Source organism: Anarrhichthys ocellatus, unplaced genomic scaffold (genome assembly GCF_004355925.1).
Source record: "Anarrhichthys ocellatus isolate YVR2014 unplaced genomic scaffold, GSC_Weel_1.0 scaffold36, whole genome shotgun sequence".
In the NCBI taxonomy this organism is placed as follows: Eukaryota; Metazoa; Chordata; class Actinopteri; order Perciformes; family Anarhichadidae; genus Anarrhichthys; species Anarrhichthys ocellatus.
The window spans coordinates 1,383,601-1,408,074 of record NW_022280066.1 but is presented as its reverse complement, the minus strand read 5'-3'; the positions used below and the strand labels follow the sequence as shown (position 1 = coordinate 1,408,074).

At 42.4% G+C, this 24,474-nt stretch overlaps 2 protein-coding genes across 8 annotated transcripts in view; one reads left to right on the top strand and one right to left on the bottom strand.

Moving 5' to 3' along the window:
* Window positions 1–1,732, top strand: LOC116393966 (tubulin beta chain). Its single transcript, XM_031866707.1, has 4 exons — window positions 1–245; window positions 365–687; window positions 785–1,129; window positions 1,241–1,732. The coding sequence occupies exons 1-4, from the start codon at window positions 162–164 to the stop codon at window positions 1,386–1,388; spliced, it is 900 nt and encodes a 299-aa protein (XP_031722567.1). The 5' UTR covers window positions 1–161; the 3' UTR covers window positions 1,389–1,732.
* A 2,269-nt stretch (window positions 1,733–4,001) lies between these two features.
* Window positions 4,002–24,474, bottom strand: part of LOC116393965 (zinc finger MYM-type protein 4-like) — a 30,807-nt gene continuing 10,334 nt past the window's right edge. For 3 of the 7 annotated variants that reach the window (XM_031866700.1, XM_031866703.1, XM_031866704.1), the window contains exons 11-29: window positions 23,236–23,351; window positions 22,746–23,108; window positions 22,481–22,631; window positions 19,541–19,716; window positions 19,231–19,408; window positions 18,663–18,776; window positions 18,523–18,566; window positions 18,147–18,285; window positions 12,387–12,532; window positions 12,163–12,280; window positions 11,749–12,006; window positions 11,030–11,106; window positions 10,626–10,755; window positions 10,381–10,523; window positions 10,140–10,254; window positions 7,481–7,729; window positions 7,137–7,254; window positions 6,951–7,019; window positions 4,002–6,300 (exon numbers count right to left, since the gene is read on the bottom strand). In XM_031866700.1, coding sequence (XP_031722560.1) covers window positions 6,147–6,300; window positions 6,951–7,019; window positions 7,137–7,254; window positions 7,481–7,729; window positions 10,140–10,254; window positions 10,381–10,523; window positions 10,626–10,755; window positions 11,030–11,106; window positions 11,749–12,006; window positions 12,163–12,280; window positions 12,387–12,532; window positions 18,147–18,285; window positions 18,523–18,566; window positions 18,663–18,776; window positions 19,231–19,408; window positions 19,541–19,716; window positions 22,481–22,631; window positions 22,746–23,108; window positions 23,236–23,351 — 2,858 coding nt within the window. In that variant the 3' untranslated portion in view covers window positions 4,002–6,146. Of the gene's footprint in view, window positions 6,301–6,950; window positions 7,020–7,136; window positions 7,255–7,480; window positions 7,730–10,139; window positions 10,255–10,380; window positions 10,524–10,625; window positions 10,756–11,029; window positions 11,107–11,748; window positions 12,007–12,162; window positions 12,281–12,386; window positions 12,533–12,577; window positions 17,229–18,146; window positions 18,286–18,522; window positions 18,567–18,662; window positions 18,777–19,230; window positions 19,409–19,540; window positions 19,717–22,480; window positions 22,632–22,745; window positions 23,109–23,235; window positions 23,352–24,474 lie in introns of those variants that run through there. The other 4 variants (XM_031866701.1, XM_031866702.1, XM_031866706.1 and 1 more) reach the window with 4 other exon arrangements.

The window sequence follows — 24,474 nt, the reverse complement described above, 5'->3', positions numbered from 1 at the left end:
GCCAGAGCGGAGCAGGAAACAACTGGGCCAAAGGCCACTACACCGAGGGGGCTGAGCTGGTGGACTCGGTCCTGGATGTGGTGAGGAAGGAGGCAGAGAGCTGCGACTGCCTCCAGGGCTTCCAGCTTACGCACTCCCTCGGAGGAGGCACCGGCTCCGGCATGGGCACCCTGCTCATCAGCAAGATCCGAGAGGAGTACCCTGACCGCATCATGACCACTTTCAGCGTGGTGCCTTCTCCCAAGGTTCACATGATACGCATGTTTCAACTTTAAATATTTGCCCCTCCACGTGCTCCTCAGTGCTTTTAATGCTGTTCCCTCTTCCTCTCTTTTGTCTCCCCTCTCCCACTCTCCTGCTCCAGGTGTCAGACACAGTGGTGGAGCCGTACAATGCCACCCTCTCCGTCCACCAGCTGGTGGAGAACACCGATGAGACCTTCTGCATTGATAATGAGGCCCTGTATGACATCTGCTTCCGCACACTGAAGCTCACCACGCCCACCTACGGTGACCTCAACCACCTCGTCTCCGCCACCATGAGCGGGGTGACCACCTGCCTGCGCTTCCCCGGCCAGCTCAACGCTGATCTGAGGAAGCTGGCCGTCAACATGGTGCCCTTCCCCAGGCTGCACTTCTTCATGCCGGGCTTTGCCCCGCTGACCAGCCGAGGCAGCCAGCAGTACAGGTAGAGACGCAGGAGCTTGCTTTTTAGAGACTCAAACAGACCTCAAGTTTCATGAATTTGAAATGAATCCTAATTTATATCGTCTGTCTCCTTCTAGGGCATTGACAGTTCCCGAACTCACCCAGCAGATGTTCGACAGCAAGAACATGATGGCAGCGTGCGACCCCCGCCACGGGCGCTACCTCACGGTCGCCGCCATCTTCCGGGGCCGCATGTCCATGAAGGAGGTGGACGAGCAGATGCTGAACGTGCAGAACAAGAACAGCAGCTACTTCGTGGAGTGGATCCCCAACAACGTCAAGACGGCCGTCTGCGACATCCCGCCCCGTGGCCTCAAGATGGCCGCCACCTTCATTGGCAACAGCACGGCCATTCAGGAGCTGTTCAAGCGCATCTCTGAGCAGTTCACTGCCATGTTCCGCCGCAAGGCCTTCCTCCACTGGTGAGTAAGAGAAGGCTGGTGTCAGGACAGTGGGGAGAATTTTCCTGCACTTTGCTTTTTACCCAGAATTCATAGACATAACGCATGTGAGTAAGAGCTTACTTGTTTCAGGTACACGGGCGAGGGCATGGACGAGATGGAGTTCACGGAGGCTGAGAGCAACATGAATGACCTGGTGTCCGAGTACCAGCAGTACCAGGAGGCCACTGCTGAGGAAGAGGGGGAGTTTGAAGAGGAGGGTGAAGAGGACATGGCCTAGATGCCTACCATGACCCTTTTTTATTATTATTTTTTTTTTTTCTATGCCACAGTTAGGGCTCGGTCAACACGGTTCATATTGTTGTAGAGTTATTAAATACTGTTATTAAAACAATCGTTTTTGACAACAGTTATAATAATTGCCCAGCAATTCTACTGATAGGCATCAAGTGAAAATATTGAACTCTTGTCCAGCCTTAGCAAGAATGCAAAGGATTTTTCTAGTCTTGGTTTCTAAATGTTTGTTCTGTCTCTTCTTCTGTCTTCTTCTCACTTCTTTTAGGAATGAAATGATTTCGTTCAGCAACAAAAATTAAAAACTTAATAAAGGTTTTATGAATGGTGCTATGCTGTGTGGTTTCTTATGGCTACTTATAAATATGACTTTATTACAGATTTTTTTTATCACTCAAATTATAAATCTTGAACCTGTCTACTAGCAGTACTTAAAGACTTCCTGATCCAGCAGACATCTTTGTCCAATACTTCGACTCTTTGTAACATGACATCACGGAAAATAAGAAACGAGTTAAAATGAACAAAAACATCTTTTATATCTTGAGAGAATATGCATATGACGATACCTGTACGACGTCTATGCAAAATGAGTGATGTAAGCCTGTTATGTAAAGTTTCTGTCCATCAGTTCAAAGGAAGTGATGTAGCAGAACAGGCAACAGATCTGATAACATGCAGCTTCCGTGTGGGCCTACTCATGCCCTCAGATTAAAAGATCAACTTTCCTCTGATCCTCGTCAAACCACGCCAACTCCCTTAGACTGTACACAACCTAATATTTGTGTTCATGGCCTTGTGATGCATTCCTGCATATGTTTGAAGAAAGATGTGTCCAAATCGGTGTGAATTATTGGTGGAGAGAATATCATCTGACCAAGTTAAATTGATATTTAGTAAGTTACAGAAGGGAACGTCTAGGTTTCTGCTCACAACAAGGTCTGTGGATCATCTCTGGAAAGCGACATTGCTGTTGAGTTTTTCAAATCTTCCATCACATTCTGCTTCACGTTGGTGCTTATTAGTGAGACTGGGAGAACACAGGAGAATAGGAGTCAACACATTAAAGAGAAGAGAATCCATTCATAACTGATACATTCCCTTATTAAATATAATTCGGACAGAAACCGAACCAAAAAACAAAGGTCTCAGTGAAAAAATGTGAACAGATACTGATCTCAAACAGTCAATCTCTCTCACACACAAACTTTAAGAATCAAATGTTCCAAAAATGCACAAACTTCGATTACACTCTCAACATCACATTTAGTTTCAATCGTGCCTTCGTTATAAATGCTTCACCTTGCGACCGCGGAAAGAAAGGAATAAGATGACTTTTTAATACTGGATGACAATACAGCATTTTGTGCATGACAATAAATTTTTTATTTTTTAATTTCCTCTGCAGCAGAGTGTTACAGTGTCGTTCAACAGAACTAATGCTAATGGCTCAGCGCCAGACGACAAGGTGAACACTTAATGCCAGCAGACATCTGTCAGCTTCACATTTGGGCTTCTACACTGTAACAGACTCCATATGAAACATGAGGCGAAGGTAAAGGCACGTCAGCTTCCATCACAAAATATATAATAAGAGCTGAAACAAACAAAATAGATCCATTATGAAACGCACGGTGTATTGTGGGTAGTGGAGTCATTATTACCATGAAGAACAAACTCATATTTTCGTTAAATCTAAACTGGTCCAGTAAACAAGCAGAATTCATATGAAAGGAAAACAAGAAAATATAAATCATGATCCAGAATTCTAAGAAATGAGTCACTGATGTCAAATTGACATTATAAGACATGTCCAGACATGATTGTGTACGTTTAACACCTCTTTGACAAGTACTGAGACGTGGTTGAGCAGCAACCCTATGGGCCAATCGTGTTTTCCATATTTAGTCTATGTTGACCAGGGGCGGGCTGGCCATAGGGGATACCGGGGAAATCTCCGGTAGGCCGACGAGGTTGGGGTGGTCCATCACCGCTCTGCCCCGCCGAGCCCGACTATATTCTATGCTTCACAGAACACGTTAATTTTATTCTAATACTTAAGGTTGAAAATCACTGACTGAGATTTATACTACTCCTCGCGATCTGTATTCACACTCATGGTTTCCATCTGCGAGCCGGCAGCACCCCTACACACACACGCACACACACACAGCATGCAATCTGCCCCAAAGAGGCGGGTCTATGAAGCAGTTTAGCCAATGATGCTTTAATGCTGATTACAGATATAAATGAGTGACATACAATTTAGCTGTCTGAGAAATGGATATATAGTTATAAATAAATAATTATATATATGTGTGTTTTATATTATAGTGAATATTAATATATGATATATATATTATTATACGATATATATATTATTATATGATATATATATTATTATATTATACAGCATATTATTATATGATTTATATATTATTATATTATACTGAATTCCCTGTGTGGGTGACACAAATAAGATTTCCTGACGTGTTTGTCAAAGTGTTATTTACTGCTTTTTTTCATGTTGGAATAAAAGTTAAATATTTAACTGCAAAGTAGTAATACGTGTTTGATACCTTAATTTTTTTGCATTAAATCATTCTGGGATGTTTGCTGAAATTGATTGGATGTGGCACAGCCCTACCTAGAACATTTTCCACCAGCTCCACTGTGTATAACCATCTGATACTAGCCCAGAGTTAAGCATATTCATCTAGCAAACTATACCTACAGTACCTTGGAGTGTTACAATAGCCAGTATCATTTTATTCCATGTGTCCATCCAGGCAAATTCGTGGATCCAAATGTTATAAAAAAAAACATATATGATGTAATTTCTTTGTAATCATCCAAAATAATGTTAAGTGTATGGGTATTTTTCCAAGTAGGCCACTGACTGGTCGATGCGTGCGATGCATTGAGTGGGCAACGCGCCGTGTATTGAGTGGGCCGGTCTGACAGTAACTCCCGGGCCACTTTTTTCCCCCAGTCCGCCCCTAATGTTGACTATCTATTTGCCAGTTTAGAAACATTGTTCAGAATACATTCAAAGTCAGAGGTCCAAGCAACAGACCGTGGATCTTGAATGGATGGATGAACAGAACCAGCATGAACACTGCTGACACAGTGGTAAAAACCTTAGGCACATTGTCATAATACTTGCTTTTGAGTGGATGTATGGCCAACAAAAAACACACAACACCATAAACACCATCAGTTATAATGCAGGAATAGTCGAGGGTCAGGGTTGAGAAGAGTCCTGTGATAGTACTTTGAGTTGTCTGCTGCTCATTCAAATTGTCCCAATTCTATTTGTCAGATTAGGGAACAACGGCAAAGTGCAAGAGGAGAAACAAAAAGAGGCTTTTTAGATATTGGCACGGTTAAAAAGAGGAAAGTTACAGGACTACATAAAGGGAGAGCATAGAGGGAGCATAGATCCCATTGTAATTGTAATCATAATAATTGAAAACACTCCCAGTCATGATAATGGTGCGGCCATAATTCTTAATATCAGTGTGCCATATCAACATCAAGGTTGACTTTGATGTTTAATGACCTTAAAGATAAAGTTTAAATTATGACACCACATCAAAATTTAAATCTTCAACGGATCTGTACTTTCATTCCATCCATACTGATGAGAGGGCACAAGAATTTCCAAAAAAAACCCTCTCTTCCACACTTATTGCCAGTGTGCATTGGTTAAGCTCCCGTGCCTGAGGCTGCCGACCCCTGGTACAGAGCATAGTAGATTATGTGCACTGCAATATAATAATTAAGTGGATGTGTGAAATGAGCTACTCCTCCACTTTACCTCCAGAGGCTATATGAGTGAAGCCTGGAGGGGAGACGGGGAGACGGGAGAGTTGTTTGGAGGGAATTAAGGCCACAAAGGATGAAGAATAATCATAATCATCAGATAACTAGACAACAATAAAACAACAAAAGATGAGAGGCACTGTGAGTCTCCTCTATCATTACAAGGGTTACACTGACATACAGTATACTGGTTTAACAGCATATTCAATCCGATATTGGTCGACGTATTTTGTGAAACGACATATTTGATGGTTCATTTATCAAAACCACACTGGATGTCTGTGGTACGTGCTTCACTTGAACTGAGTGACAATTTTTTTCCATCAAGTTTTGTGCAGCTATGGATGAACACGCCACACTGTCAAGTTCCAAAACCCTGCTCACCAGCACCACCACAACGCGGGCTTGTCCTGTCAGAGTGTCCGTGAGCGAGACACTGATCCTAATGCTCAGGATGGGTCAAATGCAGAGGTCACATTCCATCTATGTACCGCTCTGTATATGACAGTTTGTTTTCAAGTTGTTTTTGTTATTGTTCTCAAAATGTAATTGTTTTGGATTTTGGTGAAATTTAAAAGCAATTCATAAATACCGAGCTGATGCAAAGCGGGGCAAAAAACGATAAAACAGAACATTCAAACCCATCAATCCACAGATCTGACAGGGCCTGATGGATGTGAACCCCTCGCCAAGTTTGTAAACTCATTGTGCGTTTATGTGGGGGAGCGGCTGGCCCCCGAGTTACCTAAATGCAATGATCGTTTGTCTTTCATCGTGTCTGCGTTCTGTCTTTCCCGCTTCAAAGACCCGTCAGCCTCCGTACGCACAGCTGTTATTCACTGTCAGCGGATTTCGCCATCAGAGAGGGTGTCCGCTGCAGAGAAGAGATCAGCAGGGTGTGAACTAGCAGAGCTTCGTGTCACTGTAAACTGTGGTTGTCAGCGGCGGCTGAGGGCGGATGCCGAGCTGCTTCATGTTGCAGGTGCTGGTGAACCTCTCTGACGGCCAAGATGCGCGTGAGCATGCTCTGTAGAGTGGTGGCCTCTAACGGTTGTGAGGTGTACCAGTGGGAACTGTTGAGGTCAGAGATGGAAAGGAAAAACATTTTGTTATTTTGTACTGGATTAGTGCAGGAGTCTCCAACAAATGACAGTAAAAACAGTGAAGGCTGTACTTTGTTGACAGATTGTGAATCCTGTCCCATCTCTTGCAATCAATCCCCCCACAAGCACTAACGTGAAACTTCGTACTGTTGAAATTGCGATGCGCCATACAGAAAAAGTGCAGCCTCATGCATTTTCTATCATTGTAATCAAAACCTCATATCTTACTTCACAAAAATATTACAGTGTACACTGCTATGCTAAGGCTTGTTTGTCATTCAGATGGCACTGACATGCTTACTTTGGAGAAAGAGAACTCAAAAAGGATTTTGAGCAAGTAACAGGCTTTTACACTTACTGCTTTACAAATGCTACAGCTGATTCGAGAAATCTACCGAAGAGAAAAACATAAAGCGATACCTCTGCATGTTGCAAATAGCACAGAAGGTAATATTTTCACCCCAATTAAATCTTGATTCCTGTCAATGACCTAAAAACAAACACCATTTTATTTGGGCAAATAGGGTGAATGTGCAGCATATACGAGGGTGGATAGGAAGCTGGTAATAAGCGACACCTTCATCACTGGGTGTCTTGAATGTTAGAGGACTGACTCTGACCTGTGAGTGTGCACAATCTGTTCAGGCTGCAGGAAAAACACGTCTGTTCTCGTCTTCACCAACTCTGGGCTGTTGGGGAGCAAGAGAACAGAGATGAAGCCTTCGTTCAGTTGCTTTGTACGTCTGCTTTCGTCTTCATCTGTCAGTTTGTCTACAGGTGTGTGTGTGTGTGTGTGTGTGTCTTACCATCTAGAGAGGTAGAACTCGTAGAGTCTGACAGGACAGTGTAGAGGGTTGGCGACATTTTCAAGCATCTCGAGGTCCTCCTCTTCCTTTTCCTGTCCCTGTCTTTTTCTGAATCGCTCTAAAAACAAAAAGAACCATCAACATAACACAAATAAGTCTACAAATAAGGTGAATCTGATTTATAAAAACAATTTAAGGCTGATATCAATAGTTTTATTGGTAAAGTCACAGTCACCTGATATTTTGTACTAAATATGGTCAGTGTGAAAATGTAAGCTGCTGCTCAAAAGCACAGCAGCACAGACAAACTGCTACTCACTACTTTCATTTAAAAAGACACCCACCTGCGTGAGGCGTGGCGGTGCTGCTTCTGTGATATCGGAGGTAGTGGACTTTGCCGGCTTGGTTGCAGGGTTTGGAGTGTCGAGTGAAGTTGGTAAAGGAGAGGCTCTGGTGCTGCGCCAGCGTGGTGAAGCCGAAGTTCTTGGTGCAGAAGAAGAGCAGTGTGTTGAGCAGCACTATGGGGGAGTAGGTGCCCAGCTGCTTGCACTCCCACAGGTAGGACTCCAACACACGGGAGGAAGCAGCACCGCCTTGAGGAGGAGAGAGGGAGCAGGGAAGGAGCTGAGACTCAAAGTGCCCATAGCAGGCGTTCACTGGTCAACCTGTTCAGAATGCCTCCACGCATATACTGTGATAGGTTTCAACATGACTGGGACAGAATGAATGAGTGATAAGTGATTTTATATGAATGAATAATGATAGTTAAATATATTAAAATCATAACTGCATAACTAAAGTAGGTTGTGTATGATTAACTTCAGCTTTGTGGGGTCAACCTGGCATAATAGCTTCAAGTTTTGTTTTTGAAAAGGATAACCTTTGTTTTGGGATCTGACTATATGGCTTCGACATGTGCTGTGGAACAAAGAGAGTCAGGCCTTCCCTTTGCAAGCAAATGTTTCATCCTGATTGTAGTTTGAGCACCAAACCCCCAGCTCTGGAGAAATTCACATTAGGGTGTGAGTTTCCTCCCCCCAAACACTATGTGTTCCTGAAGTTACCTGAAAGCATGGCTGCAATCTAATTGGCCGAGAGCCGAAATAGAGTCTGGGCAGAGTTAGAGAGAGTTTATTTGTGTTTATTTTATCTTGTTTGTGTGCTTAAAGTACTGTTCATTTTTATAAGGTGGTGTATGCTTAATAATCGCCGACACTAACGGTCGCTGAGATCGTTGGGGTTGTGGAGAAGCTAGTGTATTTCATGCTACCGTGATCTGTGTTGAGCTAGCCGCCTAGTGAGGTCGAAGATGCTTCTCATCAGTTCAGGAGGTCAGAACCGCCGGCTGAGACAAAGAGTCGCGGTTCTTGCTCCCCTGGCTGAGAGAGCAATCTTCCGTACTCCAGCGCGGCGCGAAGGATCTTAATCTTTTGTTTTATTTCATTTCATTTTGTTCCTTTCCCTTCTCTTTCACTAATCCACACACATATAGCTTTGAACTAATCTAGCTACGTGCTAAACGGCTACCGGCACGTATAGACGCCAGGTCTCCTGTTGGCTATCCGCCATTTTTGAGTCTCACGCATGAGAGACGTCACCACGTCCCAACTACGTCATACGTTGCTGAGCTGTTCCCTCGCTCCTCCCCCTTACGCACACATACACACACGCACACACACTTCCCCCCCCTCTTTTCCATAGTCTGTTGATTTTAGATAGCGTGCTCATGAATGTATAGTTGTTGTTAGTTTAGATATTAGTTGACGAGATCATTAGTATTAGAACGTAATAAACTGTTATATTTTAAAGAGCAGCTGTCTGTGATTACTTTGTGCATGTGTATTGTGATAATAGCTGTATATGTGGTCTGTGCTTGAACTTAAACCTTCACTTTCACTCTGAATGTGTAATAGTACTCAGACTATTGACATTGTGAGTGAACACTAATTATGAGACTTAGTTTTATCGTTTGGTTATTGGTCCCTGTTCGCAGGGTGGTTCCCTGTTATTATTAATAATCATTAATAATTGTTACTGACATTAATAATTCTATTGATGTCAAGAATTTAGTTTCTTAGATGCTGATAACCCAAACACGCTCCTTTAGGTTCCCAACATATTGGTGCCCCCTTTTTGAGGCTATGTTATTCCCAACATTTGTAAGGTTTTGAGACATCCTGTTACATTAAAGCAGCATTAACAGATTATTTTTGTTGGCCACTTGGGAGCAGCGGAACAAGCCGTAAACGCAACACTGAAATGTTATAGACTTATAAAATTGATATGTTGAACCTGTTAGCAAAGTGTTGCCTCATTAAACGTTCGACCCATTGTTAGAGTTATTCCGGTACCGACACCGATGCCTCCGATGCAGCCTGAAATGTATGGGTCAGGTATCGGCGAATCCGCGAGTCTACGCACGGATCCGATATCTCATTATCAAACCATTTTATCATTTAACAGCTCATTTACGCTACACAGGAAAAACAACACGTGTCACTTCCTACTCAATCCGTACATCCTGGCCTATCGGTACTGCACACGTTTAAACTAGTTCTACACACCCTTGCTCAAACACTCTCGTTCACCCGATTATTTGACCTGATGATGCTACATTGTAAACAAAACATCCAAGTTGAAATGTGCAGGAGGAAAGCTAGTTAACATTAACTGTTAGCAGCACTCGTATTGGATTGGTACTCAGTATCCACCGATATGCAAGTTAAGATATCAAATTCTGTATTGGGAAGGAGAAAATGGTATCAGAACATCTCTACCCATTGTTATAAAAATATAGATCAGTGCAACAAAAGTTATAAGTGATCTGAATCCATCACGGGAATGTCGGACTCCGCCACAATCAATTAAAACTAGAGAGGTCATTATTTAAAGAAAATAGACTGAATTGATATTGCAGAAAAAGTCAAACAATAAACAGTTTTACAGTTTGGGTGTAATGCAATGAAAATCTGAAGGATTATGACTTTATGTCAGTGATCGTACCGCTGGGTAGTAGTGTAGGTTTCCATAGTGACAGCATCCCGCTGATCTTGGTAGCAAAGTGACTGTACAGCTCGTCTGTAAAGATGTTCTCTATGCGGCCCTTCATGAACAGATACTGTCCAAAGAGAGGGAGACGGAAAAGAAGGCATAAGAAACACACTAAAGGAATGAAGGTGTAAACCAGTGACAGAGTGTGTGTGTGTGTGTGTGTGTGTGTGTGTGTGTGTGTGTGTGTGTGTACCTGCTGTATCCCCAGACAGAGGTAGAAGATGCTGTCTGAGCTGTAGGTCTCTCCATTGGGCCGTCTCACATCTCTGATGAAGTGAGACAGAGCAAAGCTCAGCTCAGCAGAGTCACACTGAAGAACGTCTTCTTTAATATCCACTAGATTAGCCACAGGGGGAGGAGACCAAAAAACACAGTATGGAATAACACAGGTTACTATAGTAGAGATCCAACTGGAATGTAAAGAGAACTGAGGCTCACATTCTCTAGGGTGTTTGTTCTGCTGTTGGACCCAACACCTCCAGGCTTTAACCCCGTACAGGTGGTTCAGTTTGGAGGCTGCTGGAGTCACCACTGCGCTGCGGTTCAACGCAACAGTTCGTCTTCGACCCTGGGTGGATGGAAATGCAAATGAACATTGGGCAGTGTGGGAAATGGTTGATGCAACTGAAAGGTTGACTGTGAGTTGCACGTTAGTTAGGCTAAAGTTGGGTGTATTTGAAAACCTTGAAAACAAGTTCCCTGCAGCGAGAGAATCACAGAGCAGCCTGCAAGACAACTCGTTTGCCTACTAACTTAAGTCAGTAGAATGAAAGGTTATAAATCAGAGGCTGATAACATGCATGAATGAATGAAATACTGCTGAACTATCGGGGGAGTCATACCCGTTTCCGGCTGGAGTAACCTTCTCTTGGTCTCTTCACGCCTCTCTGTGGAGCAGACGACTTCTGATCCAACGATTCTGCAAAAAAACACACACAGTTGTAGGTTTGGGGTGCACTTTAGGGTATAAGCAAGTCCTTAGAAATAAAAAATGTTGCTTATCCATTTTCTAAGTCAGATGAAAACTGTTTTTTCTCCTTATAATGTAAGAACAGGTGAAAAGATTTAGGTTTGTCCAGGACAATCTTTCTGAGTCCCTCCATTTTGTTTCTCATCTGTGAAACAGATGGGAACATTTCAGGTGGAAACACATTTTTTGTAAGATAATTAAGAAAGTACTATTTTATTAATTTCACCTGTCAAAATGTCTTTAATTGAGTTTATTGTTGTTATACTCATTTCGGGCCACAAAATGCTGAAGTTCTAAATAGGACTAAAAACATTCATGTTTTCTTCCAGGTGAGTTTGTGTGTCAGCATTTATGTAAATTAAAACTGGAAGAAAACATAAATGTTTTGAGTTCTTTTTATGTCATGCAGTAGTGGTGCACTTCAGACTCTTGTGGAATGAGTATTACAACAATAACAATGTTTCCCACCAGTTTTAACTTAGAAAGATTATCCCGGCCTAACTAAACACAGGAGAGAAAACAAATCAGACCAGACTTAGAAATCAGCTTTTTTTCTCCCTCAAGGCTTCTATAAGTAAGATGACATCTCACCATTCGGGATGTCAGTCTCCAAGTCCATCATTGGAGAGGAGGGAGGTTGAGGCTCAGCACTGGTGGATGGTGGGTCGCTTGTCGTCGTGGTCCCCTCTGGTTCGGTATTAGGTTGGGGATCAGTTGATTCTGTGATGCTCTCTGCACTTACAGTAAGTGGCAGGACGGCCTGTACTGCATTTTCAGTCTCCTCATCTTCACGGATTATGGAAGTGACTGCCTCTGACTTCCCGTCTCCATTAAAAGAACTGCTCTGGTCTGCAGCAACAACACAAAAACAGACATAGATGAGGTGAAATGTGGGTAGTTATGCTTTTGATATTTCAGTACTTGGGATTGATTAATGTAGCTAACATAACTCAACTTTTATACGACAAGAGAGCATAAAAAATCAGGACAATAAAGCGCCCTCACCTGCACTGGAAACGGGCCCATCTTTCTGTTTTTCTTCCTCCACAGCCATAGGCTCTGACTGGACAGCTGCATCTTTCATGTTCTTCTTCTGTGGTGGTACTACTATGGGTACAGGAACCTGTAGGAAACAGGAGAAACAAGTTTACATTGGATTTGCTGCAGGAAATACTCAACACAAGGCACATGAATAATTTTGAATTCATAGAATTACTGATGGGACGTACGGGAATGGGCATGGCCATTGGAACAGGTGTGTGCTGGGAGTACATGTTCATAGGCACTGGAATGAAGACCGGTACTGGGACTGGCACCATCAACACTTTCACATTCTGCTCCCCTGCAGAGAAGCTAACTGAGGGCAGAGTCAGAGCTGGAGGAGGGAGGGAGGAGGAAAAGAGAGGAGAGATCATGAAGAAGCGAGATCATGAAGAAGAGAGAAAGAGAGAGAGACGGGCAAGAGGAGAAAAGAAGGCAAAGAAACAACAAATGGACAGATTAGGCTCAAACATCCAACCGTCTCCAAAATATCAAAGTGAAAGAGAAATGACCTTTATATAAGAGGTAAATGAATTGGTGACAACTAAGATACGTACAGCTTTTATTGCAATACAATATATGATACTACTATATTCAGTCTTGGAGCTGCATCATTCTATGATGCAGAAATGAACAGAGCAGTTTCTGGGTCATTCTTAAATATAACTATTACAGTTGAGGGCAAGAAGACTTATTTTCATAAAAAGTATTTTAAAATACACGCATAAACACATTCATATTACTGATGGACAACATGATCGACACCACATTTTTATCATCACCACCACGCATGTTATTTTGACGTGAAAAATCACAATGAATATAAGACCATGGATCTCCAACAACTCAAAATGAATGAATGCAGTTGTGACTTATTGAAGCTAAAATGTTACACATAGAACCTGTAGCACAACATCAGTGGAGCAGGTCATGACTTCACTAATAACTGGATCTATGCAAAGGAATGTGCATCCAAACGCATCAACAGTTTCACTTTTCAAGGCACCTTTCATTTGGGGAACACATGACCTTAGACTTAAAAAGTGAAACTACTATCCTGAAGATCTGTTGACATATCAACAGACTCCAGATGTTTTGGAAGTCACAGCAGATCACAACTTATAAGCATCAAACTGATTTCATCATCATTCAATTGTCAACATATTTACCTGCCCCTCGTACTGTCTGATTGCAGCGTGCCGGTCCTTTAGTGTGCAGCAGCAGAGCTTTCCGTCACTGGAAACACCTTTATTTGAGAGTAAATCACCTCGGTCTGTGGCCATCTATTCTGGTGGTCATATGACCAGTGACACAGTACTTAGTACTTAAGACTAACTAAAACATATTTGCATGTATTTGTATCTATATTATAACAATGTATTAAATTTGTTATTAATTTTAGGCACTTTAGCAGCAAAAAAAAAAAAAAAAAAGAAGCTTGGCCGGTTTCCTCATCCGTCTGCAGACTGTGCGTCTGCTTGGAGAGTTCGGTTTTGTCTTTCTTACTTTGGGTCTCGCAGAGTTTATGTCTTGGATGCAGCCATGATTACAACTGACCGCAGCCTTTTGTAACACTGGGACAAATGATTTCAGAGGTGAGAGAGTTACTAAATAACGGCTACTTGATAGTTTGGTTTAGACTGTCAGGCAGGTAAAATCTGAGAAATATAACTCACACATCGAGACGAACAAAATTGTATTCACAAATTAAATTTATTGACCCATTTATTTGAGTTTTACGAAACCATCCACACGGTTCTTTTAAAAACAAACAATAAAAGGCAGCAATGCAACATGATGTCGCAATCCAATCCATGTCAGTGTCATCATAAAAATAAGGAACGATAAATAAAAACATGCCGTAACAGTGGCGAAGTTAAAAAACACCAACAACAGACAGTAGGCTGCAAAAGAAGTAAAAAGTAAACCATTTATTAGAGATGCACCACAGGGCTGGAATCAACTTAAGCGTCGCGCTGACTCGCTCCGACAGCAGACGGATGAATTGAAGTCAGCGTTGGTTCAAATGAATAGTGAGGTACAGCAAGGGATTTCATTTTGATACATACGTCACACATTCAAAAAATAAAACATAAAAATGTAGCTTAACAGTACAAATAAGGTAACTGAACATCAATGGAATGCAGTTTTCTTCACTCAGACACAAAAAATTCAAGTGATTGCGGATTTCAGCCTGGTGTGTACCAGCATCTTAAGCTATAGGTGGTGAATGTTACACCATCTCCTCTGGTCAACATGGCAGCACAAGTGAACCCAAACTAAATGACCTCCACCTAAGATCATCCGCTGGCTCTGGCTGCATTACAGAGCAACTGCTGCATTTCATTAAGCAGCCAGCATCTTTAAGTCTAGCTAATTGATCCTTAATGAGAGAATGAACTCTAGTATGGTGCCCGCCCTCTAGACAGAAGTTACTTAGTTCATCTATACTGCGGTTGAAGATCCCGTAAAAAAATGAGCCAGTTTTACAAGAACTTACAACACAAAGAACTCTTTAATACTGATTCAGTACTCGTGAGTGTTTCATCCAAAGTAGAAGCACATTTAGCAGCAGTTGCCTGGAGACGGCTCCATGAACCTGCATTTTCTTGTCGGGCACATTTTCACTTAAGAGTTTTAGCATAAATTGTTCCCTGTTGTAAATGGAATATGCTCAGGAGCTTTTTTTCAAAAACATATCAGAAGTTGGTTTACCTAAACAATGGTATCCCTTTCATGATAAACCTGTTCAGTGACGTACGGTGTTTTCCCCCCATGAGCTGCATCTGGGCGGGTAGGTAGGCACAAGTGACCTGAATAAATGTACGGATCAGGCTAAATACTGTAGGACAGGCATCACTACTGCTAGTGACACAACGCATGACTGTAATGTAAAGTGACATCACATCAAGGGATACGTTGGTGGTAAAAACAAGTGTGTGTGTGTATAAGAACGCAACATTAATAAAGTGACAGCACAGAACAGTTTACATAACACACACACAGGTGAAATGAATAAAACATCACAGTCACAAGTTTTAGGACACTTGGCAAATGTGCCATGATGTTCATGTCTCATGACACGAGGTATCTTTACCTGCATGTTACAGCACCGTGTTGTAGGCCAGGGAAGCACTTAAGGAAGTATGTCAATCTAAACCGTTAGTCCATAAGTTATAGATGACTTGCAGTACCGTCACACAAAATAAATACCCTTTGTAGGAAGACGATACACAAAGACAGCCTTGAGACCTGTTCTGTATAAATACTGCCATGTATATATATATATATATAAAACCTCCTTTAACTGAATCACTTCACTGCACCATCAGTTTGCAAATACACATCCATGTAACTGCTGAAACTGGTCTTCTGTGGTTACTGTCAATAAGTTAAACTAAAAAAGGAGGTTACGGTCACTAAAGTAGTGTAGGTGTGAACACAGCCGGTTAATCCTGTAGTTTAATCTTTGTCCGCGTTCGGGTAGAAGACAACTTCTCACGTCAGCAGGTCAGGAGGCTGTGGAGAGAAAAACTAGGGTGACAAACTCGACCCTCTTAACAAATCAGTTGAATTGACTTGGAAAAAGGACATAAATATCAACAGATCATACCAGTACATTGTTGTTTCTATGATTTTAACAGCATTAAAAGGGATAGTTTGGATTTTTTGAAGTAAGCTGCATGAGGTACTTAGATCCATAGTGTATTACCGACAGTAGATGGGGGGCAGGAGCAGGAGACGGGGGGCAGCAGCAGAATGTATTTTAGGAACCTAAAAATATGGATCTGTTTTAGTGTATGCTACATTTGCAATATTTTGCCTTGCCGTCAGTCCTTTCCAATGGAGGAATGAAGTGGTTTTATCGATTAACGCTCTCTTCAGTGTCAAGACTCCTTTGACAAAAGCAGTCATTTTACTTTGCAGAACACTGGAGTTGCTGGTCTACCGCTGCCTCGATAGGTAAGTTTGTGTGACTCCCCAAAGTGAATCAACCATCTGGCAGTGAATTCAAGATTCAATAACCATTTTTGTCAATGGAGTCTTGTGACATTAAAGAGAGCATACAGCTTCAATTGCCAGTCGCAAAGGGCTGTCTGATGGCAAAGTAATGCGTTGAAATTATTCTAAACTGATTGATTGTTTTTATGTGTCTGAAATACATTTAGCAGCTGCCCACGTCGACAGCAGAAAATTGCTTTGCTCCAGAGCTGGTTCTCCCCTCTGTTTCTCCAGACTGGGGGTGTCCCGACCGCCACCTACTAAAGGGAATAAACTGACTATGTTTAAGTACCGCATACAAGCCCACTTCCCAAAATTAAAAAAAAATAAAAAATCAAAAAACAAAAAAAATCAGGGATATCCCTTTAATTTAGTGACAGTTATCGCAATTTATATGCACTGCACACAAAAGAAGAATCCTAGTGGACAACAACTGTGGTAAAATGATACATTTAAAAAACTATTTCATGGTATATTAAAAGTGTTGCGTTATTCAGAAGGCTCACCTTGTGCTTCCAGTTCAGGAGATGTTTTGTAGATCAGTCTGGTGTGGTAGAGTTCAAAACAGGGCACAGGACAGAGGCTGGGCTCTCCTGAACACGTCTTACAGTAATACGGCGTCTGCCTCCTCATTGTCCCACACTTCAGCTCACAATGCTTTGTTTCCGAGTGCTCCCCCTCTTTGCTCTCCCCGTCCTTTGCCTCCTCCGACTCTTCTTCCGTTTTCCTCACTGGCTCCTCACCCTCCTCCGTCTTGGGCTTCTTCTTCTTTCCCCCCTGCTCCTCTTCCTCCACTCTCCTCCTCTTGTGTTGCGAGCAGACCTTGCATTCAGAGTCGGTCTCCCTCCTGGCCAGGAAATGGCGGCCGCTCAGGCGCGCTGGCACGCCGTTACGCGGCTCAGTTTCTCCCTGAGTTTCTCCCTGAGGTTTTGGTGATGGCGCTGGAGATGTGGATGTGGATGCTTCTGCGGATGGGTGGTCAGGTTGCGAGGAGCTATCTAGCAGAGCTGGTGCAATTATTGAAACAGCTAGTTGTGAAAAACGGATAATTGAATGAACCCAAAAAAAAATGAATGAAAATATATTAGATGGTGTGCAGGGTTGTGACAAACACCCTACAAAAGGCACACCGGCCATGGCCAGAAGGAAAATAAGCTACTTTAACAGTGCTATTAAAACTAGTTATTACATTATTATTAATGTTATTACGAATGTTTGCTGTGGGTATTGGCACTGACTGATACTGAGTTTGTAACTAAATGTAGCACTGTCAGTCTTGACCACTTTCATCTTTAACCATTTTTTAATTATCAAAATGTAGAATATTATCTTCGTCATGGCAGAAACGGTCAATATTAGCCCAGTATATCACAGTCTTTCTTGTATGGACTGTCAGAATAAAACAGCTCAATATCATATCCCACAAAGCAAGTTCAAAATGTTTCTTTGCTTTTGTGACGATTCATCTTCTTGATTCTAACCAACTTATCTGATATGTGTCATAGGACACATAGCAACTGCCTCGAAGTGAAACCTAACCCTTCAAAACTACGAGCTGTTTGGTTTGACCAATGCAACACAAGGAGATGTTTCTGAGAGATTTTTCACACACCAAGCAGGACTGAAGATTCAGCACCATCAGAGTGTGTAGAGACACAGGGAAAAACGTAGAAAAATTGTCTGCATGTCAACATTATCCCAAGATCAACTTTAAATAGTTAATGAATAAAGTTAAAGTTTCAAATGTCTGTCTGAACAGTGTGCAGTAAGTAGACGATATCCACACCTGGTATTTGGACACGGTAGTGCATTTTAAAGTCAAACTGCTGGATGGTTCACGCACCATGTGAAACTTGTGCACCTAAATCCGGCTGTGCAGCCCGTCTGAACAAGGTGGAACACGGCTGAACTACCCAACTTGTTTGAGTGGGGTTTTTTGTAGTTACCTGCTAAATCATCGAAGGGGGTGGGCAGCTGGCACATGCTCTCTTGGTCCATGGTGAAGGGCCGACACAGAACCGACTTATTCTTCATTTGACGGCGACGGGGCATTGGCACTCGCATGGCATCAGTCTGAGTACTGGCCTGGAAACAGACATCAAAAAGAAACTAAGTAGATCTGATCTGGTTCTTAATCAGAAATATGCTGCATTAGATTGTGTCTTATATCTGAACAGTTCTCATATCCTATTATAACATTTAAAAACTCATTTTTGAGTGAAGACCTACAGTTGGATGTTAAGTCTAACCAGAAACAAACACACAAACAAACACACACACACACACACACACACACACACACACACACACACACACACGTACATGGTCTAGGTTCTTGCCATCAACGTTGGAGGTCGGAAGTGCTCCTAGACAAGAGGAATAAAAACAGCACTGCATTAAACCCCCCACTGTGAGTAGTGCATACCATAAATGTAGAGAAACAATCGACTGATATAACTAACCAGTAAGAGCAGTATCTGCTGACACACTGGGCTGAGAGGCAGAGCCGTTGGCCAGTGACACGACATCAGCGATGACGGGATTCATCTTTGAGGAATGGTGGGGCTGTGTTGGAGCTGGATGAGGAGAGAAACATACCGAGGTTAGAACACTTTTGGTACTTTACCATGTGAGATTACTGCTTTTTTAAAAATCTTTTCCTCCATCCTCTTCTCACTGGTGCCAGTGAATCTATTTATCGGGCTTTGATAGGTTTTAAATCAGAATCGGACTGCAGTTGGTGTTTTTTTTTGGCTGCTGACAATCAAATTAATCAAACCACCACCACATTTTATCCCATTAGACATTTGTCTGAAATTGTCATTACAAGCATATGAATTATTGAGTTAGGGTCACGTTGACCTCTAATCCGTTCAACCTTCCAACCAAATTTGGAGAAATTCCTTCCTGAGATATCGCTTTCAAGAGCATGGGCCGTACGGATTGACGTACCTACGTATGTACATGTACGGCAGGTACACTGCTACTCAACATCATACTGTACAACACCGATGCAGTAACACAATTTACCAAACGGTGTTTGTGGGGCCGTTCCAGTACCGTTACTGCTGGTGTGCTGGCTCGTCTCAAAATGCAGGTAGCAGTACTGCAGTAGGCAGGGCAGGTTGCAGAAATTACGGACTGAACCCAAACACTGCAGCTTCTCAGCCATATAGCCCTGTTTCCGACAACCATCACATCGACCCATCTGGACGGGAGAGGAAGAGCAAGAGGGAAGGAAAGAGAAGATGTAGAAAGAACAAAACAACCACACAGTACGGCAGTCCCCTTGGTTCAATGGCTATCAATGTACAGTGGAATGGGACACCTGTCTCCTTACCCCATAGTAGAGCACAGTGTACTGGGACATGCAGTGGGGTCTACAGAACTCCTCCATCCTGCCTCCGTAGTGGCTGTGCAGCATCTTCTGGTTGATGCCGGAGCAGTAGGTGCAGGGACGCCAAGGATGATCCTTGTTACGGGATGTCAGGTCGTGTTTGAAAAGTTGCTTACAGCCTGGAACAGAGGAAGGATGGGCCTTATATTAATGAAATTACAGTAGTAAGAATACACATTTCAGCCCACAAGTCCAATGACACTGAATAAACGTGTTATTTAGATGCAGGTTTATTATTCATCTAAAAAAGAATGGAGGGTCAGAGTGTCAGTTTGTCGTAATTAGTTTTGCAAAGATTGGAACCACTAGCATTATCAGACATTCTGCATTTTCAATAATACAATTAAATAAGCAGATTTTTTTGAAGTGGGTTGCATGAGGTGATGAGGTAGATGGTGGTTGGTCCAGTTTAGAGAACCAGGCAGGAGAACCAGCACGGGAGCAAAGCAATGTACTGCTGTAGAAGCTGCTTTAGCTCGTCACTTATTGTTATTACCTCCACAAGGAGGATAATGCGATCAGAAGAGTGTGTGCGCGTGTGTTCTTCTGTGATTGAGTGTCCACTGCTGATCTCGCATTCTGCTGCAGCAAACTGCATCATTTTTGGGGTGCCCAGTTATAGCTGCGTGCGCAAGGGCTTCTCAAGGTTGCGGTGTCTCACTTTCTCAAACACATTTCACTGCCCGTTTTATAATCGACTGCCTCAGCGTCGGAAATACACGAGGGCAAAGGGCAAAACTGCCCCTAAGAAATATCATTTTGCCCCTGATATCACTAGGAGAGGGGCAAAAAATGCCCCCGAACTTTCTAAACAAATAAAAAAAATGGAGCACTTCTTAAATCAGACCTGTGACTGCGAGACTGCGGTCCACTCAGCAGACACTTACATGTTAGTGAACCTATATGCTGAAATTCACGGTAAACTCATTCAAACGGCACAGATCGGGAGCGAGCGAAGGACGTTGAACGTTAACGGAAAGATTAACGTGAGACAACATCCGGTTTCTTCAGACGAACATCCGGTTTTCAGAATAAGATGCCAACAAAGTATACATATTGCATAATGGAAATTTGATTAAATTAATTATATTCACATTAAGTATAAAACATGCTACCTGCATCTCCTGAGTTAAAGGGAAAATACACCTAAATTGTGCGTAAAGTGTCTTTATTCTTTGATTTGAGGGTTGCTGGAAATGAATAATACCTGACTGACAATTAAGTCAATTAAGATATTTTACTGAGTAAAAACTGAACTGAATTTGTACCTTCAAATGGCACATTTTTTAAATTTTTAAGGTGCTTCTCAATAATTCCATACAATGACTGATGTATATGTAATCAAGGCATTGTTGACTTAATAATTGTTAATAGTTGTTTAACAATAGTTGTTTAAAATTTAATAACAACAATAAATAACCACAAAGAAATAAGAATAAAATTGAATATGATTGTCTGATTTACATTTGTTTTTTGTTAAAAAAAAAAATCTAAGAAAACACTTTGAATCTGTAGACTACTGCTAATAGTCTTATTATTGCCATTTGATGACAATTGCTCATATACTGTAAGCCTAAATAAGTATATTTATTATTTTGAACAAAGGTTAAATGTTATTTCACAAGTTTCAAAAAGTGCCCCCAATTTTTTGAAAATTCCCCTGGATTTCAGTCAGTGGGGGCAAAAGTTGCCCCCAAATAAATATGTAAATTTCCTACCCTGGACTGCCTGCTGACTCACTAATCTTAGCGAGCGGCAGGTGCCGCTAGCGATGACACAGCTGAGTACATCTTAAATATTCCCCATCCACTACTCTGCGCCCAGAGACACAGTGGGGGAAACATTACTGTGTTTGACTAACAGCTAACGGAACTACCAGTACACACACACACACACATACTACTGTACCTTGACGCAACTCAGCTCCGCAGGCAGACAGCTGAGTGAGTTTCACTTTGTTTAGGCGACAGTGTGTGATGTGTCTTATTCAACGACTTTGAGCAGATTGCCTGCATACGTCGCCGCTTGTTTTTAAGTTTGAATGAAGTGTGTTTTACGGCGCCTTACAGGCAACTGGTGTCTAGACGGGGGGGGGGTTAGCCATTTGTAGGCTGTACTCGTTCAATCACACAATACAGCAGTGGTCGTTGCAGACACAGTTCATCTACTCAGTGCACCTTTCTAGTTTGTGTTGCTGTGTGACTTTTGGGTTTTAAAAGGGTTAGTTAGGATTCACCAAAGTCACCCCAAATCACAAACAACCAAACTGAGTTCCTGTGCTCTGCGAGGTAAAATCGCTGTGTTTTGTCAATGGAGTCTTGTAGCTTTCAAGAGACCATAGATGGATATAGAAGCTTCAGTTCCCCGTGGGAACGGGTGAAAATATTATAAATATAGCGCACACTTGAACTGATATTGATTTTTTTAGGTGCCTAAAATACGTTTTGCTGCTTCCTGCCCACAGAAGTACTTTAGTTAGCCTTTATTTAATTTAATTTAATATACTATATTGATCCCTTTAAGGGGGAAATTTGTCTCTGCATTTGACCCATCCCTGTATATAGGGAGCAGTGGGCTGCCAATGACAGGCGCCCGGGGAGCCAGGGGTTCAGTGTATTGCTCAGGTACACTTCGACACGTGACACGTCCCAGTCGAGGATCGAACCAGACAACCCTCTTAACCCAGTGAGCCACGGTCGCCCCTAAATGCTGGTATTATGCTGGTATTCCTCTCCGTTTCTCCAAACCGGGGGCGTGTCGACCGCCATTTACTGCAAGTAATACACCGTCGATGGAGAAGTACCTCATACAAGGCTATAATTCTTCCACAGAAGTGTCAGGAATAACGATGTAGTCTAAAGGAGCAAAACCAGGTCTACTCACTTTCACCGCAGAAGATCAGGTCCTGTTGGTTATAGCTGATGGTGTCAAAGAGCACTTTCTCCTGTTTACAGAACTCGCACACAATCAGGATATTCTTCTGGGTTTTATACTGCTCACAGCACGTCCCACTGCAGAACATAGAAATATGACCCTGAAAGAAAACATTATCAGGGTTAGTTGATGAGAGTTACATTCATCATGCATAAGGGTTAGGGTTAAGTATCCGTATATACTTAAGAGTCAGCATGGGAGCTGTGTTCCTTACTTGGTGACTGAGTAGCAGCGGCTTCATGTTGAACCGTTTGCTGCACTGATGGCAGGTCAGCTTAGAGGTGTCACTGGGTCCGCCCTCTGCTGGTTTCAGGGGCTGACCAGCAGGTGCTCTGGCCTGGGCTTGCCCTGGGACAGGGGGGGAGGACATGGCTGGGTAGGGAGGCGCCAGTGGGGGCACTGAGGTATGACTGGGATGGTGGCTCTGGTAGGGGACTGAAGATGGGTGGTCCTGAGGGATGGGAGGGACTGAGCTGACTCCTACAGAGGGCCCTGGTTTTGGGGCATCTCTGAGGGAGGGGTCCCTGAGAACGGAGGTTCCATTGATAAGGTCTGGCTGAGAGGTGGCCCCGGACTTCTGTGAGGACGAGGCGAGAAAAATAACAGCAATGTCAAACCCACAAGATGACAAGGCTTAGACCGACAGATGTTCCATCAACATTTGTTGGATACAAAAAAAGTTGGTATACTGTTGGTGCCTTTACCCTGTATACGGAAACACAGTCATAGGAGCAGAAGTTACGAATGGTGCCGTCCACCATGGCCAGATGATACTGAGGAACAGCTGACACCTTGCACAGGCAGCAGGGGAATGCAGCACCTACGGTGAAAAGGGTCAAATAAAAAGTAAAGTAAGATAAAACTTTATTCACCTTGAGGGGAATTGTTGTGCAGTAGTTGCAATATAAGGTAGGAAAGAGTGCAAATAATAAATATATACAGTCTCAGATAACAAGGTGCAAATGGAAAATACATACTAAATAAAGTAAGTTGGCACCTGTAATGTTTTGAATTCAATAAATCCTTAATATTAGTACATTTATCATGAACCAGGAAGGAGACTGTTGTGGCATGTACCATCTAAACTTGGCACCAGGGTTCATACACATTTTGACCAATGGATTTCCATGACTTTTCCATGACTTTAAACCAAATTTCCATGACCAAACATTTTGTGAAATCTCGGTGTATACATGAAAAAGTGAGAAAATGTAGTATTTAAACTAACAATGACAATTCCAAAGCATACAGTATACCTTAAATGACACAAACGAATGAGAGACAATAGTTTGATTAAAAGAATAAACATTTATAAATATACTCTGGTTGACACCGACACATCCATAAGAGCTTTAGTAGGTAGTAGCATCCAGCTAGTGCACATATTGCTTTCCCTTTTGTAGTGCAAATGTTTCATTGAACCCTGTTACTGTATGGCCTAATATTAACTTCCACTGTTACTGTACAGCTGTTGGAACTGTGGCCTATCTTCTATTTGCAATTAATATGCATTCAATCCAGTTACATTATTTAAATGAAAATGATAATCTACTCTGGCTATGGTAGTTTATCAAGAGTAAAATAATAGCTGTGATCTATACACACCTCTGCATTAGTAACCTGCTGAAATGAAGGTACAGGCACCTTAACCCTCATTACTTCAGGGTTCTTGGGAGCAACGTGGGACTGTTGTGACTGTTAGTACACTGGCTGTGGTCATTACAGTGAACAGTGTGTACAGTGTGATGAGAGGGCATGCGACCCATGTTGCTGTAGTTCATCTCCTCAGAGCAGAGGCTGCATTTAGCATAACCTGCCGTACAGTGGGTACGGAAAGTATTCAGACCCCTTTAAATTTTTCACTCTTTGTTTCATTGCAGCCATTTGCTAAAATCCAAAAAGTTCATTTTATTTCTCATTAATGTACACTCAGCACCCCATCT